Source organism: Haliaeetus albicilla, chromosome 1, assembly GCF_947461875.1.
Source record: "Haliaeetus albicilla chromosome 1, bHalAlb1.1, whole genome shotgun sequence".
NCBI lineage: Eukaryota > Metazoa > Chordata > Aves > Accipitriformes > Accipitridae > Haliaeetus > Haliaeetus albicilla.
Genome location: NC_091483.1, coordinates 44,730,947 through 44,751,779, shown reverse-complemented (window position 1 = coordinate 44,751,779; position 20,833 = coordinate 44,730,947). Strand labels below are relative to the sequence as shown.

The following is a 20,833-nucleotide window of genomic DNA, read 5'->3' as shown; positions in this document are numbered from 1 at the left end:
GTGCATCCTTCCCATAAAGGATATTATGACTAACTATTGCCAGGAGCCACCAAGTAGCTTTGTTATTAATTCTAGTATCCCAACACTTTTTCCATTGTACATGTTTCACCTAACAGCCTTCACTTATTCAAAACAGGCTCCCACAGGTATCTAGGCATGCATGATAATGAGAAAACATTTTTTCTGAAGTAATAATCCAAAATGTACTACCTTTAAGAAAGAGCACTGTGAAACAAGGATCATGCTGGTTATATTGAATTGAAGGTTTTTTCAAAGCACACTGCTTGATCTCACCTTTCATCAGTTTTAAATACAATCACTTAAATAAAACACACCAATAAAAGCATAACTGCCAGGAAAAGTCTAAATACATTTCTAAAGCCTTCCTCCTCTCTCCACACCCACTATAGTATTATAACAAAAATACTTTGCCTCATGTTTTAATGTTGAAAGAAAACTAATGATCATAGTTGAAGCCCGGATTCTTGATGGACATTGCTCAGATATTTGGAACACAGGAGATGTTTACATCTTATTTTTAAGCCTTTTTTTGATATTCACAGACTTAGTAACATCAGAGTTTAGTCAATGCTAATCTCTGTAAGATATTGAAATAGATTGTGAAACAAGTAAGCAATTTACTAATGCCTGAGGAAGTAAAGAATTGAGATGCTTTCAAGAATCCAGCATTAATTGGTTTGGATTTGTTTTATACATAATTTGTATTACCACTTCCTTTTTTTTTCCTTTTATTTGTGCAAACAGAGCTCCTGAACTATGTAAAAAATTGTCTATTTGTACTATTGCTGCTGAATGCTGTTCAAACTAAGTGAAGGTAGCAGTCACCTTTCTCCTAAATGTATTTTGTTGCCTTATCTGCTGACAAGGATGCCTTAAAAGCTTCAACACTTCAGCAGTTCTTAAAAGCTTTTGATGAATGAGATATTTTTTGCCAAGTAGTTTCTATACAGCAAAATTATTTTGGATCTTCCTCTAGCAGAAGTATCTTGACATTTATGAAAAAAGAGTAATGTTTCCAGCAGGTCAGGTGTACTTGGAAGTCTCATATATTTGTAATGTCTCACAGATGGGATTTCTTCTTTAGAGCCATCATTGGGGTTGTATTCAACAAGCTGGATGGATCTCACATCTATATTCAGTCACTCAGCTATGCCAAGAAGCAGATAAAGAAAAGCATTTTTACTCCCATTTTAGACTTTGGGAAGAAAAGAAATGAAATAGCAATACCATATAACAGATTTTGAAAATAGCTATACACATTCTCCAGATTAGAGAGCATTACCATCTCCAAAGTATTTGGAGACACCTAGGTGCTTCCGAGAAATAAAAACCAACTCCTTTGCCAACTTTAATATTTCATTCTATTTCCTTAAAAGTGGTATGAAGTAGTGCCACAGAGACAAAAACAGAACTGTTGACAGCACCAGTTTCAATCTGTCCTCCTGAAGACTACATTCTAACCCAACTGAGGCCCAGGAAGTACACAGCAGCTTGATTTACTTTTTGCCATTACTGCATTCCTCTTCCCTTGGTAATAGGCTTCATATTGCTAGACATCCTAATTGGTGAACTGACATGCTACATTTGTAATGCAAGGCTATTTACATTTCTATTGCGGTTTTTCATCCAACTTCTATTATTCCAAGGAACAGGCCACAAAAAAACATTCTAGGATTACTCACCAGCCAGACACTATTTGAGCTCTGCACATTTACATCTCCAGATTGAAAGTATGAATCACTCTTCAACATCATGTCTGCATATAGACCACAGCTCCCCATCACCAATTATGAATGGATTTGAACTTGATCCATTGGGGTCTCATCTGTTCCAAGATCTTACACCCAGTAGAACCACAAGCATATTTCTCATTTGTCTCTCTCATCTCCTGGGTTGACATACGGGACTATTTCTTTAAAAAAAAAAAAAAAGTGTTTTGATGACATTTTCAGCAAGAAGCACCCTTACTGAGAATGAAGAATGGAAATACCACCTATATATAATTGAAGCAGTGATGATAAATTGACCTCATTAATTCTTCCAGTATCTCTAGAATTGTGCAGGGTTCAAACTGAAACTGCAGTATTAAAAGACATACTAACAATACACCCCGATTTCCCCATTGTTTTGATGATTTCAGTTGAATCTGAACCTTTATGTCTGTATCTGTGAATGAAATAGACTTGCTTCATATTCTGCCTGTCCTCAGAAAAAAAACCTAAGCTGCAAAAACATACCAGGAACATCATTCAGAATGAAGAAACTTGATACTCCAGGTGAAATTGCAGTTAGGATATAAAACAGAACGAAGACATTGTCCAATGAAACAAGCTGCTTAAGTCAGCAAAACCACGTCACACCCCCTCTGCCCCTAAAAGAGCCACATATAGTAGCTGTTCTACCACTATTTTGTTGGCAATCTCCTATTTTTGCTGCAGTTTATATAAACTATAGATTCCTTTTATTGCCTGACTGTCAGGATAAAAGAGAAAGAAGTCTTACATCCCTCGTCTCTTCTGAAAAGGCAAGACACAATTTGGTCAACATATGGAGTGATAAACTGCAGAAGACTTGCAGAATCTCATCTGTTTTCCTCTTCCCATTTCCTACTCTTGCTGGTTACCAGTACCAGCAATGCATCCAGTTGCCTGAAGTGCTGGAATGCTGCACACCACACCAGTGAGCAGTGCGTGAACTCAACTGTCCTAGATAAATGCCATCACCAATGAGGTGTTTAAATATGCACACTTTAAATTTTTGTCTGAGATCGGGCTGGACTCAGATACACATTAAATCTTCTCTAGTCTGTAAAAGGAAAAAATTACTCTAGTTTTACAAGCAAATAGCACATAAAGATTATTTTAAAAAAAAAAAGAAATTTGATTAAGAGAAGTGGTCCAGCATTAAAAAGTCCTCCCTGAGAGTTACCCCAGGGACATATAGTTTTCTCACGGACAGAGAGGAAGAAGTGGCTGAAGTAGCCCTGGCTACGTAAAAGGCAAGTCAAAAGATAAAATGCCCTTTTTCTTTTTCCTTCAGAAGATTTGAACATCCCAGATGGGGAAATAAAATACAGCTTCATCAGAGTCAGCAGTTGTGACTTAAGTACCACCTCGCTCTGTTCCAAATGAAATTCTTTGAGGTGTGTGGGGATGCACAATATACCTTTGGAGGGGTTGGGGACTGAAGGGGGTATGTGTATATAGAATATTTATCCTTCTTTTCTTCTACAAGTCAACCAAATAAAGTTTGCTAACCTACCCCCACCCCCCACAGAGAAAAAAAACAAACAACTTAGAAGCAGTTGCCAGCTAGAGATTGCACAGAAAAGTTAGTTTTCCTTAGTCACATAAATCCTCTATTCTGTAGTCATGCCTACAGTAGCAAAAGATGCCAAATTGATTTGTCTGAGTTTCATGATCACAGGTTTGGGGTGGTTTTTGGTTTGGGGATTTTTTTTTTTTTGGTTGGCAGGTTTTGTTTCGGTTGTGGTTTGGGGGTTTTTTTGTTTGGTTGGGGGTTTTTTTTGGTTTGGTTTTTTGGTGTGTTGTTGTTTGGGGGTTTTGTTTTGGTTTTTTTTAAACCTTACAGTAAACTCCACTTGCAGTAAAATGTGTTCCCTTCCCCAGCACACTTCCTAAATGGAAACTGTTTCTCCCCCTTACCTGCACCAATGTGGCTGATAATCACAAGAGAGATTTCCATGCTTTCAGAATACATCTGTGAAGGCCACTCAAAAGTATACGTAAGGTATACAAATAGATCATGATTTCCCATTCCTCAGGCATCTCAGTCAAAGCTTGCTTTTATCATTTCCAAACTCCAATAAGGCTAAAATTATGGGATATATTAGAACGTGCCACCCTGCCAACAGGCATGGAGCTCCCCTTCATGCATTCTCTTTTGTAGATGTAGAAAGATGATTTTTCACCCTGAAGTAACTAGGTATTTTGATGCTACAAGAACTCCAACATGAGCATGTAAAGCTACATAGTTCCACTGACCCCCTTATCTTCATGTCCCAGAGCCTCCTCAAGGATATTGTAGTCCACAAACTTACAAAAATTAGAAACTTTAAGGTAACGTTAGCTTCCTGTTCATTGGCTGAAGCATTAAAGTTACAGTAAAGTGCAGCCTACGGAGTCTCACTGTTGTAACCATACCATGCAAAAACATCCTCTGAAATAGCACTCTGAATGCCCACGTACCAGTTTGTTAGTAGAGCAGGGCACGCTTCCTCCTCCAGGGGGCAGCACCACAGGTCTTTCAAGTGCCTGTGCTTTGCAAGCATCTAGTCAATGGCAAAGCAGGTGTTCTCCGAGTACAGAAACACACGCATGACCTAAGTGAGCCGGAGTCCGGGAGTAAGGGTCCTCCTCCATTTCCCAGCAGCTCTCCTCTTGAAGTGGTTACATTAATAAGTCCCCAACTTAGTTTTATCTATTAATGCAAAACCTTCATGAAGGCACTGCCATTCTTCACCTTAGGAAAACATTTGTTTAAATAAAATCTTGAAAAAAAAAATCTTAATTCCTCTGTGATTTTGTACTATTTAATGAGTTTACTACAAGTGAAGCAATATACTTCTGTAAATTTTCCATGCAGTGTCTGCTGTTTTCTGAAATTCTTTATCTAAGTTAGTTCATATGCTTACTTTATTAATAAATTAAAGTCTCAAGTTCCACATCAGCTTTATATCTGTAGCTGAAGTAAAATTCATGTTACATTGAACTAAAGATGCAGCCAAGAATCTGCATCTGTGAAATATATACTTTACTAAATAAGAACATGTCTTTATGGTTCACTCTCATATTCTGCTTCTGAAGAGTCTTTGAATTAATGTTGCGATTGTCAAAAAGGGGCTTGCAAATTCTAAAATTGTATCTACTCAATGATATCACATAACAGAGACAATAGAAAATAAATACTTGAAACCAAATTATAAATATGATCAATCATTAATTCAAGATGACATTTTTCATTTTTTTAAAAAACATGTTTCAGATAGAACTTAATGCTATGTCGTATTTAAGCATGTTATACATGTATTTATACATGTGCATTCAATTCACAAATAACACATGTCTGATTCAGGTCACACAACTGTTAATTAAACAGAAAAGAAACAAAACAGTATCTACAGCTAGTTAGTACAAGCTGTCTGTCACATGTCCGCCTACACTTTGACTACAATCCAGAGCAGGGGAGTCAGTCCAGCCTCCTACTGTTAAGTGTGTGGGGGTCACTCTAACCTCCTGCTGTTGAAGCATCTAGGAGCATGGAGTTCAGATTTTCTGTAATTGGATCATCCAGGAAAAAAATAATTGCTACACTGCCTCAGAAAAGAGGTAGCGAAGAGAGGCTAAAAATGAAAGCAAGTTTTTTATTCACTTAAATAATCCTAAGAGTCAATTCAATGAGATTCAGTTGTTTCTAGATGCTTTAAAGGTGAGATGCATCACATGCATGATCAGCACATACATGTAGGAAATACTGACTGCTGAACAGAGACTTGAAAAAAATTACTGTATATAGATAAACAATAAAATTATCTATTTCATATAACAACGAATAGTAGTCTGGAAATGAGATGAGTACCTTTGAGGCAAAAGCCTTTGGTTACTGTGCATTTGGAGGTGAAAAACAGTTTCTCTAACACTTTATATTCAAGCACGTACAAGTTACAGAAGCAGCAGTGAACCGTTAAATCTGTGCTATTTAAGCCAAATAATTAAACACTATTTTTTCTTTATCTTGTTTGTTAACAACCTAATCTGTAACCCATAAAACTCCTACCAGAAAGAATACTTATGAAGTCACATCTTAAAGAATGAAACAAGATCTATTACATAAGAGCTACTTTGTAGCCAATGTCTGATACAGAGCCATTACTGAAAAAACTTCTTCACTGTGACAGTAATATATTCTGTCTTAAAAAAAAAATCCCGCTTCAGAAACATGTAGCTGTTCACTGCAAGGCACAAGCCTAATGTGCTAAATGCACAAGTACAATAGTTTTCATCTGCCCTTCCTCGTAAAGGATTACAATGAAGTGTATATCTGACTGAGCCAAAGATTATTTATTGGATATGGATCTTGGAGACAGCATTGCATGGATATCAGAATCACAGATCAGGTCAGGACGATAATCTTCACAGCTCTATGAAGACAGCAATTGACTTTGAATCATATCCAGCTATAGTTTCTTATCAGTAGATATGAGGATTTTGAATTCAATAAGTGCATGTAAATGATCACTTGGGCACTCAATTGAAATTCAAACCCACAGTTTGTATAAACTCTTTTAAAATACATGTTCAACCAATTTGAAACATTAACTTTTTCATAGAATCATTTAGGTTGGAAAAGGCCTTTAAGATCATCAAGTCCACCACTAAACCACGTCCCCAAGCACCATGTCTACATGTCTTTTAAATACCTCCAGGGATGGTGACTCCACCACTTCCCTGGGCAGCCAGATCCAATGTTGATAACCCTTTCAGTGAAGAAATTTTTCCTAATATCCAATCTAAACCTCCCCTGGTGCAACTTGAGGCCATTTCCTCGTGTCCTATGGCTTGCTACCTGGGAGAAGAGACAAGACTCACCTCGCTACAACCTCCTTCCAGGTAGTTGTAGAGAGTGATAAGGTCTCCCCTCAGCCTCCTTTTCTCCAGACTAAACAGCCCCAGCTCCCTCAGCTGCTCCTTGGAAGACTTGTGCTCCAGGCCCCTCACCAACTTGGTTGCCCTTCTCTGGACACGCTCCAGCACCTCTATGTCTTTCCTGTAGTGAGGGGCCCAAAACTGAACACAGGACTCGAGGTGTGGCCTCACCAGTGCCCAGTACAGGGGAACAATCACCTCCCTGCTCCTGCTGGCCACACTATCTAGTACAATCTAGTATTTAATAATCTCAATACTATGTCCTATATGCATTTCTATTTAAAGCACACACACTGAAGAACTGCAGTGAGCCTCAGAAGGCAGACAGACTTGTTCTATCACACAAGTGAAATAAGTCACCTGGAGAAGTAGGTGAATCTCATTAGTTTGTTCACATTTTCTAATATTAAAGAACTACTTGTGCAAAAAGTCCCTTACACATCTTTAACATTACTGAAAGTTTAAGATCTCAAGACTTGCATGATGTTTTCAAATTATATTGCCTGAAGATATAACTGCGTGATGCACTTAACCCCTTCCTTCTTCCCAGAAGGATGAAGCTAGATAAAAATTCATTAAAAGGACTGCCAGATAGCTGCATTAAGTCAATCAACAAAGCAGGAGAAACTGTATAGAACTACATCTCAAAGCTTTCCTAGACCCCTCCCCTTAAAAGCAATTTGTCACACACAAAGAGAAGCTGGACAGTGAGTGGAAAGAGAGTAGCACGGCTTCTAAAACCACTTAGTGCCCAATTATTGAAACAATCTTCTCCTACTATGAAGCTACTGTTAGGCAGAAATATAGGTGTACATAGGCATACACAGCTCACTGCTTCAGTTACGCAGCTGAATTTCAGACCACGTTATGCCTGGTCACAGGAAAGTTCTTGCACTCTGGTACTACTTTCCCATTTGTTCACATCAGTTCAGTGAGCAGTGCTCCTTGAACCTATGCTTACTTCCCTATTATTTGCACTCAGATTGGAAGTGGAGTCATCTAAACAGTCCTCATTTAGGGTAAAACCAGAAAGGAAGGCAATGCCAAACAACTCCTAGAAATAATTTCAAAATATAGGCTCAAAACCAATACCAGCTTAGGAATTGCTGTACTAACACACCAACTAACAGTCACATTACAAGCCCTTTTCATTATGTACTTCCTCTCACCACATCTTTATTTCAGTGATGAACAGCACTAGCTGGAAATGCTTAAGCTGAGAGCATTAGATAAGAGAAAAACCAAAGACTATGAATTTGTTTCAGGGAAAAAAAAAAAGAAAAAAAAACAACACCAAACCAAAAAAACCCTAAACCAGAGAATTAAGCACAATTCTTTTCACAGATGTGAATTACAGATACTGCAAACATGAAATAACGAATAAGACAGTAAAAGCTTAAGTTAAGAGGCAGATTGATTTGAGAACTAATACAATGAAACAAGCAAGCAGGGAAATAATAGCAGTGTGGGAATAATCACCTGTGCCTTTTTCATACTAGTAGTCAGCTCAATCTTGTCAGCAGTGCCTCCTCTCTCCTTAGTACTACCTTTTTGCCTCTGCACAATAAGCTCCACACTGAAAACTGGAATAGAAAGAAAATACAACAGAAAAGCAGGAACTTTCTCCAACCTCTCTGTACTCAAGAAATACACAGCTATAAAACAGCTGAAACAGTCCCCTAGCATCCAATGGGATTTTTCAAGTTTTCAAGGCATCCCTAGAATTTGTCAGAGAAGCACATTACAAAGAAACAGCAAGCCATCAACTGGATTAAGCTCCCCTACCTTAAAAATCATTACTACATGTAGCTGGTCCCTGTACTCAAAAATTACTCATAGGACAAAACCAAAACATACAAAGAAAGTTACCTCATCCTAAGGCAACTTCAAAGAACCATACTCCCAAGGAACAAATAGCACCCCAGCAACAGGAGACATTTAATTAAAAAAAAAAAAAAAAAAACATGAAAAAAAAAATCTTAAGAAAACCATAAAACCATTTGCTAATTACCTTTCTGGGTAGCTGTACCACTTCAGCAGGTCAGGGCATCAGAAGAGCATACCTAATCTGTTCTTCCTAATGTAAAGAAAGAAGCAGTAGCTGGGTCCAGGTTTTTTTGGTTATCTAGTTAAGAGCTTAATTTAATTCACCTGCTGAATGTCTGATTCTGCCTGTAGTTGAGGTAGCCTCCATCTGGAGTGTGAATTAGAGCAGAGTGGTGGGGATTGAGGTTGCGAAGAAATAATCTGGAGACACTTTCTCCCCCCAGAAGTGGGGGGGTTTGCAAAATTTTATCATCAGAAGTTTTTCTCAAAATTCTTCTTTTATAGGAGACAAATAAGTCTTTGCTTTAGGATGCTTATGAATTTTAAACATGTTTTGTATAAACATCATAAATTTTGTTTATACTTTGACGTGATGTTTATTAAAGTTTAAAAAAGTAGTATCCATCATCAATAGATTGTGGTTGTGTATGGTGCCTGTATGAACAGCATATCAACATTCAGATCAGAAGAATAATGTACATAAACTCACATATTTTTGAACTACACATTTCTGCATTAATAAATGTCTTAGTACTGAAAAAAAGAATTAAATTCAGTCAGGTATATCAAGTTGTTTAATACTTCTGGTTTGAAAAACTAGACACGAATCTATACCATTGAAGCTGACATGAGAGGAATAAGCCAATGGAGAATATATTCTCTGAGAGCTGCCATCACTAGCATATTTTTTTAAATGATCAAAGCATGGATATGGGTACAATGAGCTGTATACAGCGTTGCTGAGACTTCACAGCCTGGCCCTTTGTAGGATTAAAGTAGGTGTGAAGCACTACCATGTGAGAACAGAAGCTTTTCATACCCACTTTTCAATGCGCTTCCACAGAGATTTTCATTTTCCAAGAGGCTTACAGGTTTCCAGCAACACGTACAGCAAGGCATCAGGGAGCTGCGAGGGCTGGCCAGCCCTGCAGGGAAGGCGAGCCAGGGGCCAAGAGCATAGCCAGTGCGAGCCGTGTCCTCTCTGATGGGGTGCACTCCCACAGCACCCAAACAGGGTGGGCACAGTCCTACGCTAGTAACAAGGTCCATCGACAGCGCCAGACACGGCGAGGGGTGAAGCAGGTCCAGTGGGGATCCATCAAGGGGCAGCAGGAGTTGGGCCAAAGAAGGGACTGAAGGAAAGGCTATGACGCAGGCCCAGCTGGGAGCAGCAAGAGACAGGACTGGAGACTGGCACACCTACGACATAGCTCGGGCTGGGACTGAACGCTCATTCTTGAGCTTGAGTGGGGCTCCTGGGCCCACATGCAGGGTCGTTCTGTGTTGAGGAGGTGCGGGTTCTTTTGGGATCTCGGTAAGAAAGGCACTGACGCTTAAAGCTGGTTAACAACTTAATAAAGGGTGGAAATAACAGAAAAAGTGATAGCAGCCTTATGTCTCTCCTGATGCTGAGTGTGGCTGGAGGCCCCAGATGAGGGTGTGTCAGGGTCATTAGTGCTCACTAGTGCACTTAGGACCCTGACATGAGTCTACAGGATCACACTGTTCAGGACACTCCTCGAGAGGCCTGAAATTTTAACCCTTGCCTACTCCAAAGTGTCAGTCATTTGAAATACATCAAATAAACTAAGGTCAGTGGATGCATCTTTAAGTAATAGGAACACTACACTAAGGGTTGAAGGCTGTTAAGCAGCTGAACTGCCCTTGCTGCAATTTTGACTATGCGTTGAAAGAAACAGACTCCATCTTTTTTGCATGTTGACCCCCTTTTCGCTTTGCTGTCAACCTTATCAAACTGTAGTAACATCTATGCATCTACTCATGCTTGGGCTAATGTTTTCAGTAGACCAGAGGAGCAACTAGTGGCTAAAGCAATGAAAGAGTGTGTCTCCCAGTTCTGCACATTAGATATGTTTGTCCTGACGTGACTGCAGGTAGAGCAGGGACAGACAAGAGAGCCTTGGCTGCCTTGCTTTGCTACTCAGAAACTCAGCAGAGGACTTAGATGGACACTAAAGCTGGCATCAAACTGACCAGAATAGCTACACCACACCAAGAAAGCTAGCCCTAGAGTTTCATATGTAGACTTAAGGCATGGTCATTTACAGGCATGATCACTACAGTACATTTCAGAATGTAATGAAATTATCGATTATTTTTTTTTAACTTAAAAGCCGATGAATCCAGTAGATTTCATGAGCTCTGAAGAACACAAATGAAGGACCAAGATAAGCAAGATATCTAAAATAAAATCTAACAAGATGGTCCAAAACCTATGAAGAGGGATATTTTTGTTTCTTTTCTTTGATTTGGTTCCAAATGAATACTGCATATGTCCAGAATATTCTCTTGGTATTTCCCCATGTATTGGAAAAGTTATTTTTTTAGGGAAGTACTAGTGCCATTCTATGAAGTCCTGAACTGACCTTATGCAGAATACTGCCTTTTATTCTCATCATTTAGTTTTGAGAAAGAGAAAATCAAAGTGGAAAAAAAGGTGAGAAAAGCTACTCAGGAGACTGAAAGAGCTTGGTTCATTTGGTAAATGCATTTCCTGAGGTAGAAACAAAGGAAGGAAAAGAATAATATTGTTGAAAAAACCCACAAACATAAAACCCAAGCAATCAAACAGAAAACTGTATGTGAATTTAAACTTGCCAGGGTTTGAAATTAGAAAAAAATGTCCAATCATCAAAGCAGTAAGATACTATCCCTCTAGGAGCAGCAGCAGAAAAAGAGTTAGATATTTTTACGATGTAACTTACATTTGTCAAACTGTGGATAACTTTTCGTGGTGCGATTACCCAAAATAACTGTGAACTAAACCTAATGTCTCAGAATTCAACTTCCAGACCTATGTTCAGCTTCACAGTACACACAGAAATACCACTGTACTGAAGAAACAAAGGATCTCATTGAGTAGAGGAGTTAGTGCTCCGCAAGCAGGTGTATATCCTGTTCCCTTCCCACCACTTTCCCGGCGTGACTAATTAGGCCAAGGCGGAGCACTGCCATAGCATGACTATTAGCCTTGCCAAATTGTTTCAAGCTGGCTCAAGTACCTTTATAGATTACTACACTGAGACAAGTAGAATCACAAGCAATATCAAACACTTCTTTCAGTATATTGCCGCTCGGACCGTTTTGACAGCAGACGTTCTAGAACAGTCCTCCTTTCTGGCCCAGACAGTAGTTTCCCGTTCATAGCCAAGCCTCCTGAAAGCACTCTGTGTTGAAAGTAGTTAAGTAGAAGCTAGGATATACACAAAGCAAGCAAAAATAAGTAGAATAACCATAACCTTCACTAATTGTTGACATGTGTTACTTTTCCAGTTTTTAATGCACTGACCACATTTAGCATTTAATAGTAAAATTATTATTAATAATAATAATAATGAAAATAAATTCCACCAGTTAACTATGCCACTATGAGACAATACTAAAATCACTGCTAAAAGGAAAGTTGCTAACTGTAGAACATTTGCTTTGTAATAGAAAATTTTCAATCTTTTGCTAATAGTGTTTATATATGTAATTTTGAAATACCATGCACAACTGACTTTGATGCTTCAAACCCTTCTCCCTGACAACCATGGATTCAGATCAAGAACAACTGTTGCCTTTTTGTAGAAACTAGAATTTTAAAGTCCAGTTGACCTCAACGAAAAGGAAGACATCAACAAGGATCAGTAAACTGAAAGTACTTGTCTCTGACTTAGACCATGAACGTATTCAAAATCTTGTGAGCTATGAGGTATTTTATGGTTTATCAGGATCTAATGAATTATGAGATTAAGGACTGGGTTTACAAGGGTTGCAAAACAACAATCAAGCTGAAACTGGATCTTAAGCCTGAGTTTGACTTGTTATTCTTGCAGGCTCTTTTCTCTAAACTCATTCTGCAGCAAGTCTGAGGGAGATGCATTTGCCTTCCCTTGAGGAAGTTCTCACTGATACTCCAAAGTTCCGTTGTGAAAACATGTCAGTGCTTTTAATGAAGACATAGTTCACAATGTACCTCAGCAGGATTGCTCACATGAACACATTTTCCAAAATCCTGAGGTATTAAGTCACTTACTGTAACAGGAATGTACATTAGGGCATCTTACAGCAATACATTCTGCTCAAAAATTATCACTTTACATACTAAGTCTATTTTTCCAAATTATTATCACTCATGTTCTGCCCAAATGAAAATGTCTAATAGGCCAGTTGCTGTAGAGAACAATAAGGGGTGGTTTCCTTTTGTTCTATTTAGTTTCAGAGAGAATGTTCATTTGCTGTATTTCTTGAAAGAGCTTCCAAGTGCAGGATTCGCAAGTAGGCTGCTGAAGAGAGAAGGTCAGAGAGATGGATAATTACACCTCAGTGCAAATGATCCAGTCATCCAAGCCCTTATAAACAGGTCAAAATATGTTGTCGAGCACTCATTCCATATAAAAAGTAATATGTATAAAAACAATTTTATGTAATTAATTATAATGAAAATAACATATTTTCCCTGCAAATTAATTAGCTGAAATAGGTCAATAGTTGTCAAAATGTGTTTAAGAGCTACTGAGGAAAAAGTGGACAAAAATAGTTTGGTTTTCAGTCACAACTCTGAAAACCAGTTTTGAGTAGCAGTGTTTATAAAGTAACAGCCAGCTACCAAACTAGGCTACCCTAGGTCTTACATTTTGGAATCACTTCCCAGATCATTATAAAGGATCCCCTGCAAGTTATTTAAGTCATACAGGAATTCAAAGAGTTATTGACAGTTTATATAGCTCATAATCTTCTTAATGGATTTATGTCCTTTCTCTGTCCTTATGCTAGATGTAGCATGTACAGTCAGTACAAACATTGGAGCTGAGCACAGACGATAGTGAGAGACAGAACAGTTAGTGGGAGATTTTCACTTTGGTCTACATCTTTAATATACACTCTCTCCCTAAATTCATACTTGTGCTTGTTAGCTTCCAGAACATGCTGTGAAATCTGTATACTCTCCAAGATGAATGAGAAAACTGGTGTAAAGTATGGCAGGATGAGAAAATTCGGGGTCCCAGGTTTGATTCCTTCTATTTCACATACACCTGCTGTCACTATGACTTTGCTGCATCTGTTTGTGGGCACTGAGAAGGGCTTATCTGAAAATTGGGGGGGGGGGGGGGGGGGTATTTTAATGTAAAATACTCCAAAGGTAGTCTAACATCAGCAGATTACAAAAATGTCATATCTAAACCCCTGCCTCTAAGCACAAACATCAGTACAGCCTAAAATATGAAACACTGAGATGTCCTCGTAATAATTCCACTCATTAGAAGACCCACACATTTTCAGCTGTATCATTAAAACAGTCTCAACCCATATTATGTTTTACACACGCAAGCAATCATATTTCTAGCATCAAAATCCATGGGAGTTAATTTATACAGGTACAATTTGCTTTTCAGTTAATTTTTTGCATGCAAAACTATCCCATGGGCAAAGAAAAAAAAATAACATTCAAAACATGGAAGACACTTAAAGTTTCACACTGGAAAAATGGCAGACTACTCTGGATACTTAAGCATTGTTCTGCTATGATTACAAGGAGTAATTAAATAAAAAATGGGGAGCGCTCACTAACTAGCAGGAACTGTCTCCCTTGAGGCTCGAGCCAGCAAAACATTCACAGGGCCGCTGACTCCAGCAGAACAACTCACTTGCTTTGAGCTACACAGTGTTTAGCGGATTGAAGCCTTGATTAATAAATGGAGCTAATAACAAAGAATGAAATTAGTTTGAAAATCTTTCTGGTTTTGATTGGACTCTGTGCACAACAGTTCACAGGCATTTCTGCCCCTTTTTTAGATGACTGTTTGTTCTGTTCTTTTTTGTAAAACATAGAGAAAATACTAACTTCCCATTGACTCTCATTGTCTGACAGAAATTCTGTTTATAAGCACATAAAGAAAAGACCAGATTTTGCTCCAAGGCTGTCAAGACACTATAGTGAATATAAACATATCAGCTACACCTCAGCACTTCTTTTCAGTGATGACTACTACTTATGAAGTACAAATTTACAGTGTATTTATATCCTTGCTTTGTTGTCTTCATTTAAAGTGAATACATACACACACATTTTGTAAACATAATGACTAATATTTAATAATGTTATATTTGGATATTAGACAATTTCAGGGTGCTATTTTTATGAATATACCGGTTATTTACAAGGCTGTGGGGTTTTTCCTTGAAGTTTCCAATCTGTTCTCCCTCTATCAATATATTTTCCAAATTCTGTTGTATATACACTTGATATGTACATGTGATATGTTATTACTCTGCAATATACCACTCATTAACATTGGATAAGCTCTAGCACTGAGAGTAAAATATAGACCACCTACCTGCATTTTAATTTCTGCTACTGCTACAACCAACCTCCCCAATGATTAGCTTCTCATATAGTTTAGCACAGATCTAAAGAACATGATGGATAGAAGAACATCAGTTGCCACTGGAACCGGGGAACTCCATCTGAATTAGGAGAAGTAAGGCTTCAGATAGAAGGTGCTTGAGAAGAAAAATTATCTGAAGAAAAACATGTGCAATCTGTTGGTCATATCTCAGTTTGCTAAAAGACTGCTAATTTCATTAACCATGAATTAGAAACAATTTCTTTGCATACATCCAGAAACTAAATGCAACGGCCACCAGTTAAGCAAACCAGACTAAAAAGTCCATTTATTTTAGTTACCCAAGACTTGCTTTTGAGGTAATACATTTTGAAGAATGTTATGTTACGGCCTTGTGGTAAGCACCTATATTTCTTACAAAGAAAACTGGCAAATGCTCTTATACAGACTCTCCACTTTATTTTCAGAGACTGAAATATGTTGCTCAGCCATTTGTTGCTTATTGAGGTATACTGAACTACATTTTTCTTTTTAGTGACTTTACTCCTATATTTTAAGGTTGGCCTTTCTATTTTAGGATTGTGTTTATCAAAAAACATCTATTCTATTTGTAGTTTTGTGTTTAGTAATAGGTCAAAGCCTCTGGGGTTTCACACTTGAATGAATTACATCCTGGGGAATCCTGTGTACTGAGAAAGCCAGATTAATTAACATAATCAAACATGTCTCAGTAAAACCAGAATCTAAAACTACAGTGATGTCATATCCCATCACAACACCCTCTTAAAATGCTGGAATGTTCAAACTGGCAATACAAGTGTGGTAAAGACTACATACATGAGATCTTTATTCTTTACCATTAAGATATATGTGGTTTTCAACTCTGTCAGCTTGGAAGCCAATCTAATGTTTGTAAGGTCGATTTATTGCTTTTCTAAGTAAGTAAATAACTTTAACTTTGCAGCTGAATATATCATGACAAAACACTGTGGGTTTATAGATTCACATGTTTTAACACTGGAGCTATCGTTGTTTTGAACTTCTGAATCTCAAGGCTCATCAAATTTTACCCAGCAGCTTCTGGATCAAACCCAGAACATACAGCTGACCTACATTCAAAGACTTTAAACGGTGATCAGTTCTGCTCCCTCTTTAGTTGTTTTAATCTTTTAATTGCTTCAAAGTAGGAATTTTTTTTTCTATTCTGAATTCATCTTTTATCAGCTTCCTGTCTTGCTAATTTACTACCTCTACTTATTGAAAAAATTACCTTCACTTCACAATCTTTTTTCCATTACGAAGGTGTCTAAAGAGACCTCTAAACCTTTCTGGTTTTTACAAGCTAAACCACTTTAATCTTATGTTAGAAAAGTATTCCAGACTGTAATGTTCTTGTAGCTCTTTTCAGAAACCTTTCAAATTTGTCAGCAGCCTTCTAACAGAATGATAATTTAAACATGTCGAACCATAACATGTTCCAGGATTGGGCAGACTAAAATGACAATAACAACTTCTCATGACTAGCACTATGATTAGTTTGTCTTAATATTCCACAAGGACTCTGTCACACCAAAAAGTACATTCAGTAATCCTTCGATCCGTATCTGCACATTGGCTTCTCTGTATGAACACTGTTGAGTAGCTGCATGATCTTGCATTCAGTTGTATAAATTGTGTGCGTTGTTAAAGTCAGCTACTCTATAAAATTGACCTATGCTTATCTTTTGTGAGTGCAAATACACAGCTTTTCAAGTATCCCCATTTTGGGGACAAAGAAAGGTAATCTACTGTTATGATCCACATTAGTATCATCTCCTTCCAGTAACCTTACAGCATTTTCGAGTCCCAGGCTACTCCTCGTGAACATCTCTCAAGCTCATAAATACAAGTGGTTTACTTTCAAATATACCCAAATACTGGCTGGATCAGAGAAAGGGTAGCTATACAGCCTGCTGGTTATGGGCAGAATTAGAGATTGACATTAATGTATTTTGGTGAAAACTTTTCATTTTAACATACTAGTGTTTTGCATTTGTAAAGAATATTCTTCAATTAACCTCCAATACTACCGAAAGTAAATTATACCACTCAGCTTTGTACGCATATGGTATACACATGCCAGCTATCATGTTTTGAATGATAAGCAATATTTTATGATGTTGTTATCCAGGTTTATGAGGCATAGATAAATGAACAACATTAATACTTGAGACAGATTCACACCACAGTGACACTCTATGGATTCTGTTTTTAAAATGGATGTTCAAACAAGTTTCACCTTTCAATTTACTGCATCTACCAGAAGTATCAAGAGATACCATAAAGATCTTCTAAAGATTGGACGTAGCCATGTGTTCAGCTTTGTATAATCGCAGGTAAGTCTACCAGTAGTGATATGGAAAGAATAAAAAGATGGTAATTAAAACAATAGTGAATTAAAACACTTGAAACAATTAGGGAATATTTTATCAAAGCTTGTGATTAAAAACTAAGTATGCGTCTATGTTTCTAATCTCACTGAAGTCAACAGCATGTGCTTGAATACTTTGTTGAACTGGATCTTCTCATAAATCAACGCGAGTTATTTGAATCCACTCAGAAGAGAGTATTTTAATATTCAACACTATCCATATGAAAATTTTCAAAAGCTTGAAAGCAACGTTCGTATTTAGCAGAACAAAACAATGCAACAGCAAAGTTGCTACTTAACGCACAAGCGTCTGTTTTCCCACAGGGATTTTGAGAAGTTTGAACTCTGCATATCTAAAGTATAGCCTATATTTATAATTAATAGAACTTTTCCTATTGGAGAACTGGAGAGTTTGTGCTGGTAGTTTTAACAAATATCATCATAAGAAAAATGCAGTTGCCTCAGTGCAAATAAATGACACGTTAGACCAATTCACTGTTGAAGTACATAACACACAAAGATAAAGAGCACCTGGAGAAGCAGCCTCACTAAATTCTTATTTTGAGGTGAAAGATAAGAATCAACTGTTCTAAATATACAAAGGAAGTACTCTATACTGATTCTGTAGAGCACCTGCATTGACAGACTGTCCTTGAGCGAATAGAGGAATTCTTTAGTTTGTTTGCTATTATGTTTTCAGTTAAGGGTTTAAAGAGGTTATTTTCATGATCACTGTTGCCACCCAGGGGTATGGGGAGAACAAGAACAAAAGGGTAAACTTTTTGCACAGTGGACCTAGAAAATTGGAGAGCTGAATTCAAAGAGTCCCTGAATTTATGTAACCACTAATAATAAAAAAAAAGTTCAGGGAACAGAGGAAATTAGTTAGTGATATTCTAGTACATTCTTCAGCTATACACTTGATAAGTATCAACAAAGAAATCCAAACTGGATCTAAAATGTGTGGTTTGTGTTATTATTTAGTGATATCTGCTGGAACAACCTTGAAGAAGAGATAAAAAAAGTATAAGCACATGGTGAAAACAGAAAATGTAAGTTAAGAACGGAGGTGAAATCTACATGTGGGATATCTTTTAAACAAAAAAGACAATATACCTGGAGGTGGAACATGTGATTTCTTTAAAGATTTCTAATGAAATACCTTATTTCTAACACACACCCTATGCTTGGATATAAGGAATGCATAAAATCCCTGTTTCTTATTTCTTTCCTGCATCTCCTATACTCAACGTATCTTTTAATCTCTTTTTTTTCCTCTTCTGTGTAAAAAGTTGTTCTGTATTTCACTCTTTTTGTGTCTTCCCTTTTCTGTAATGAGTTTATTATACTTCCCTCAAATTTCAGTTTCTTTTACCCTGCTTCGTGTGCCTAATCTTCCTGAACTTTTGCCTTTTTCCACATCTGCTTCCTTCTTCAACAGTTAAGCTTTTGATAGCTTTTTAATAGTTTAAATAAGACTCTGGCCTGAGATAATCATGTGGGCTGCGCAAGTAGTGGAGCTGCACAAGTACTGGGGCTCCTGTCTAACACAAATTAGGGGCTATAGGAAAAAGCAAGCCAGCAGATTATACTGAGGCGAACACTGAGAGAGGGACGTGCCCAGCCAGATACATTTCACACATGCAGAGATCTGTCCCTGAACTGTTCCCAGGTTTCTCTTTCCATTGGCTCTCCCAGACACGATGTAGGCATTCAAAGGTCATTGCCTTTTAGGCTCACAGAGAGTATCCCTGCTCTACAATCTCAGACATATTTCCCTCTTCTGTCCCTCTCCAAGTATAGCCCTTCCTCACATATCTTTCATTGTATCTCATGTACAATCCGTACAGATTCCCACAAGAATTTCTCAAGCAGTATTTCTCACTATTGACTCATAAATCCTTACCCTTTTCTAGTGCAAGCAGGTCCTGGCTTGCATGAAATGTTTGGTTTCTCTAACAGTAACTGTAGTCACCTCACTTTCCTACCGTAACCTGTACTTGTAAACTCATGCTCTGATCCTCCCTCTTCTCATGAATAACTTTCCTGTTTCCGTTTTACAATGCTCTTTCCCTTGCTCCTTCCCATAATCCCTTCCACTCTCCTCCCCAGCCAAGCTTTCAAACTCTTTGGATTTCCCTACTAGTCCGCCTTATGGCACTAGATCATCTCCCTTTTCGAAAAAGTGCAGTAGAACAGGATAGACTTTTTCTGTGTCCACCAGCACTCTACTTTCAAAGAAGAAGAATAGACTGAAATACAGAGGTGGGGGTTCCCCCCCCCGTTTCCGAAGAAAAAGCGCCCCACCAGCCCCACCGACAAAGCGGAGTAAGTCCCCCACCCCTCCTTCCCCAGCCCTTTCCGAGACCCAAGTTTTCCGTGAACTCGCCCCAGCTCTCGGACGAGAGCTGCCCTGCCCGGGCATCGCTCCCGCCGCCCCTCTTCCCGCAGGAGGGAAGGCACTCACTCCGGCCGGGGCCGTTCTCAGCACAAACATCCACCGCCAGCCCCGGCTGAGCCCTCCCCCGCGCCCCCGGCGGGGCCAGCTCCCCTTCCAGGGCAGCCGCTCCAGGGCGCCCCCTCGCCGCCGCCCGCCCCGGGCCCGCCCCGCCGGCCTCCGCGGCGGCAGCGCGCTGCGGGGCGGGGGACGGGGGACGGGGGGGACTTTGGGGGCGGCCGGGGCCGGCCCCCCGCCCTGCCTCCCCGCCCGCCCCGCCGCCGCCGGGGCCGCGGCGCCCTCCGCGCCCGGGCTGCGGCCGGCGGCGGCGGGGTGCCGGCTGCTGGCAGGAGCCGGGGGCAGGAGGGCGGAGAGGTGGGCTCCCGCCGCCGCCGCCGCGGCTGGGCGCCGCCGCCGCGGCTGAGATTAGGCTCCCGCTCGGCTGCGATGCGGAGCGGCGGGCCCGGCGCGGCGGGGCCCGGCGGGAGGGCGCGGGGCGCCGCCGGGCACTAGGCGGGCGGCGGGCGCGGAGCCGCCGGAGCTCTCCAGGGTGCTGGGGCGCCGCCCGCCCGCGGGGAGCCGCGCCGAGCCGAGTCGAGCCGCGCCGAGCCGCGCCGAGCCGAGTCGAGTCGCGCCGAGCCGAGCCGAGCCGTGCCGCGCCGCGCCGCGCCGCGCCGCGGAGCCCCGCCGATGGCTCGGACACGACCGCTCCAGGGCGCCGCGGCGCCCCCGAGCAGCATGGCCCGGATTCGGTACCTCCGCGCGGCTGTCTCGGGATTTTGTCTGTGGGAAGCCGCGGTACTGCTCAGGTGAGTTGTTTTTCTTTGGGGAAGCAAAGGTTCCCCCGCCGGTTTTCTCGGGCGGCTGAAATGCCTGGGACTCGCGCGGAGAGTCGCCGCGGTCA

General features: G+C 39.9%; 1 protein-coding gene across 2 annotated transcripts in view; it reads left to right on the top strand.

The window, feature by feature from the left end:
* The first annotated feature begins 20,210 nt into the window (after positions 1-20,210).
* GLRA3 (glycine receptor alpha 3) overlaps positions 20,211-20,833 on the top strand; it is a 99,019-nt gene continuing 98,396 nt past the window's right edge. The window contains exon 1 of one of the 2 annotated variants that reach the window (XM_069787310.1): positions 20,211-20,738. In XM_069787310.1, coding sequence (XP_069643411.1) covers positions 20,620-20,738 — 119 coding nt within the window. In that variant the 5' untranslated portion in view covers positions 20,211-20,619. The remainder of the gene's footprint in view (positions 20,739-20,833) is intronic. The other variant, XM_069787317.1, reaches the window with a different exon arrangement.